The following is a 2,450-nucleotide window of genomic DNA, read 5'->3' as shown; positions in this document are numbered from 1 at the left end:
GTGTGGCGCAGTGTGTCGTACCGTCGCTGCTCACGCTGCTCGGACTCTTGCGGTGTCCTTCGTCCCAGCAGCCTCTGACCGCTGTGATGAGGCGGTGCAGGAAACACACCATGTACTCAGGCGGACACAGAGCCGTGGGGTGCTGCTCAAACACACAGAGTGCACGCATGTGCAAACACACACGTGAGGCTTTACCCGTGATTAGAGCGCACTGATAAAAACACGTCTCCATGAAATCAAACCTGTGGTTTCAGTTTGTCTGCGTCGCTCACAGACAGGAACAAACTGACCTGTGGAAACACTGACATGACGTGAGAGGGTGGCGTTCCTCGCTGCTCCTTACCCCTCTGTTGCTGGCGTTTTCCTGGAGGAACTTCCTGAACTTGTTGAGGAAAATGTAGCGCGATGCTTCTCCCTGAAAGAGGAGCAGAGCTCAGTTTTTCTCTTCACTGCAGTTTGAAACAGGAGAAGCGATTGCTGCAGTCCAACCCTCAGTCTGATCAGACCGAGTGTTACTCGGGGAGGACGCCAACGTTCACGTCAGGCCGAAACATCCGAGGACGACACGGAGAGTCAAAACTGAGAACAGGCAGACCCTGGATCTGTTTTTGGATAAACGGGGAATACTGCACGATCATCCGTTTGGTCTCTGAGCAGGATAGGAATAAAAGCTGCTGTTAGACACACAGACCTTAAAGTTCTTTAGTGCGTCAGAGTCGTGGTTTCAAAGTGCAGCGATCCAACTCGCACCGAGGGAAACCGTGGATCAGTGAGTTTGACGGGTTCGCTGCTAAAACCTAAAAAGGCTCTCGTGTCTGTGACTGAAAAGACTTTCTTTAAATCACCATCAAGAAAAAACTAAAAATGGGTCTATGATACAACGTGTTTCCTGATGATCTTACAGTTACAGGAACGAAAGAGCAGCGGGGTGAATAGCACGGTTGGTCGTCACCTTCACGCCGAGGTGCCGTTTCCTCCCGGTTACGTGATTTGGTTTAAAATAAATGCTTGAAGCAAAGCGACTCCGAGCCCGGGCCGTTATCGCTTCGAGCGCTCGCTCCGTGAATTCGTTGGCAGTTGCTTGGATACGTGCTACGGTGCTGCAGGAGAGCCGGCACAGCTGAGGTATCTGATCTGAGCCGAACACCTGAACCTCCACCCGACAGAAACACCGACGCTGAAACGTCTCGCCACCGCAAACATCAGAGCAGCGTCCTGACCGCGGTCGCCATCACCAACACATCACGGCGCTGCACCCACCGTGCTCTTGTCCTTGTTGTTGAGCAGCAGCCTCAGGATCTGAACCTGCAACTCCTCCACCACTGCAGGAGAACAGAGGTCAGAGGTCAGAGGAGCGCACACAGACAGTCCAGGTAAGCAGACAGGTGGGTGGTCTCAAAGACAGGAACTCAGTGAAACACCAAAATAAAACAGTAAAGTACTAAAACAGAACACGGCTGAGTGACGGAGACCGACCTTCGATCCTCTTCTTCAGCCTCTGGCAGCCTCTCTCGTAGGCTCGGCGCCTCAGACGCTCGTCGGCGCTCTCGTCTTTGGGCTCGCGCTCGTCTTTACCCTGTTTGATAAAGAAGCATTGTTTAAAGCTCTCACACCTGTGCTGCTGTAAACACCTGATGGCTGCAGCCTTCCCCTGAGGAGCCTGCGGTTCGTCTGTCACGGTCAGTTCTTACGTCACATCTGATTTGTCGTTGCGCACGTCACAGAGGTAAACGGCCTCTCTCTGTTTGCGCTTCGCTGCTTTCAGCTTAATGACTTTGACACACTCGATAACATTTCGTCAGGAGCGAGGAGACGCAAGCGGCAGAGCCTCGGTTTCTCTCACCTCTTTGTCGAAGTGCGTGGGCCACCAGGTGGTTGGGATGAGCTCCTCTAGCCCCGCCTCCTTCACTCTCAGAGGAGTCTTGATGTAAAAGAACACAACCGAGCGCAGAACGTCGAACGTGAGCTTCGGTTAAGGAGAATGCCGCGACAGCGGTTTAAATGTCACAGAGCGCTTTCGCTTGGCGGCTGAAGGATATAAGACGTTGCTGAGCAGGTACTTCCTGGATTTCTCGTGGCGCAGGATGGCCGTGGTCAGCCGCAGGTAGTGGATCTGAAACACAAGCACATCAGCTGGAGAACATCTGGAAACACGTGACATGAAAAAAAAAAAAAAAGATTTTAGATGAAGTTTGTCGCCACCTGCACACAAACATTTAAAGTTTGGTCTCTGAAGATGAACCTCCTGTGTCAGTGAGGTCGCTCTGCAGGCCCCGCCCCCTGACCTTATAAAACCTGTGGGGCTCTGTTTGTTTGTCCTACCTGGAAGCCCAAGTCTGGGATGATGGGGGAGAAGCGGTAGGCCCTGAGTAAGGACATCATGAGTTGCTTCAGACACTCGTTCACCTCGTGGTCCTGCAAACAGAGGACAGAGAGGACGCAAAGGACAG

The 2,450-nt window shown here is 52.6% G+C and overlaps 1 protein-coding gene across 1 annotated transcript in view; it reads right to left on the bottom strand.

Annotated features, from left to right (window-relative positions):
• Positions 1-2,450, bottom strand: part of LOC102204603 (E3 ubiquitin-protein ligase RNF123-like) — a 20,787-nt gene that overhangs the window by 3,483 nt on the left and 14,854 nt on the right. Inside the window, exons 15-21 of the mRNA XM_013912875.1 lie at positions 2,323-2,415; positions 2,040-2,113; positions 1,844-1,961; positions 1,477-1,576; positions 1,261-1,322; positions 344-415; positions 10-142 (exon numbers count right to left, since the gene is read on the bottom strand). Of these exons, the coding sequence (XP_013768329.1) occupies positions 10-142; positions 344-415; positions 1,261-1,322; positions 1,477-1,576; positions 1,844-1,961; positions 2,040-2,113; positions 2,323-2,415 (652 nt within the window). The remainder of the gene's footprint in view (positions 1-9; positions 143-343; positions 416-1,260; positions 1,323-1,476; positions 1,577-1,843; positions 1,962-2,039; positions 2,114-2,322; positions 2,416-2,450) is intronic.

The sequence above is a fragment of the Pundamilia nyererei genome, unplaced genomic scaffold (assembly GCF_000239375.1).
Source record: "Pundamilia nyererei isolate P.nyererei 1_Seehausen unplaced genomic scaffold, PunNye1.0 scaffold00105, whole genome shotgun sequence".
Lineage (NCBI taxonomy): Eukaryota > Metazoa > Chordata > Actinopteri > Cichliformes > Cichlidae > Pundamilia > Pundamilia nyererei.
This window is presented reverse-complemented; position numbering and strand designations above follow the sequence as displayed.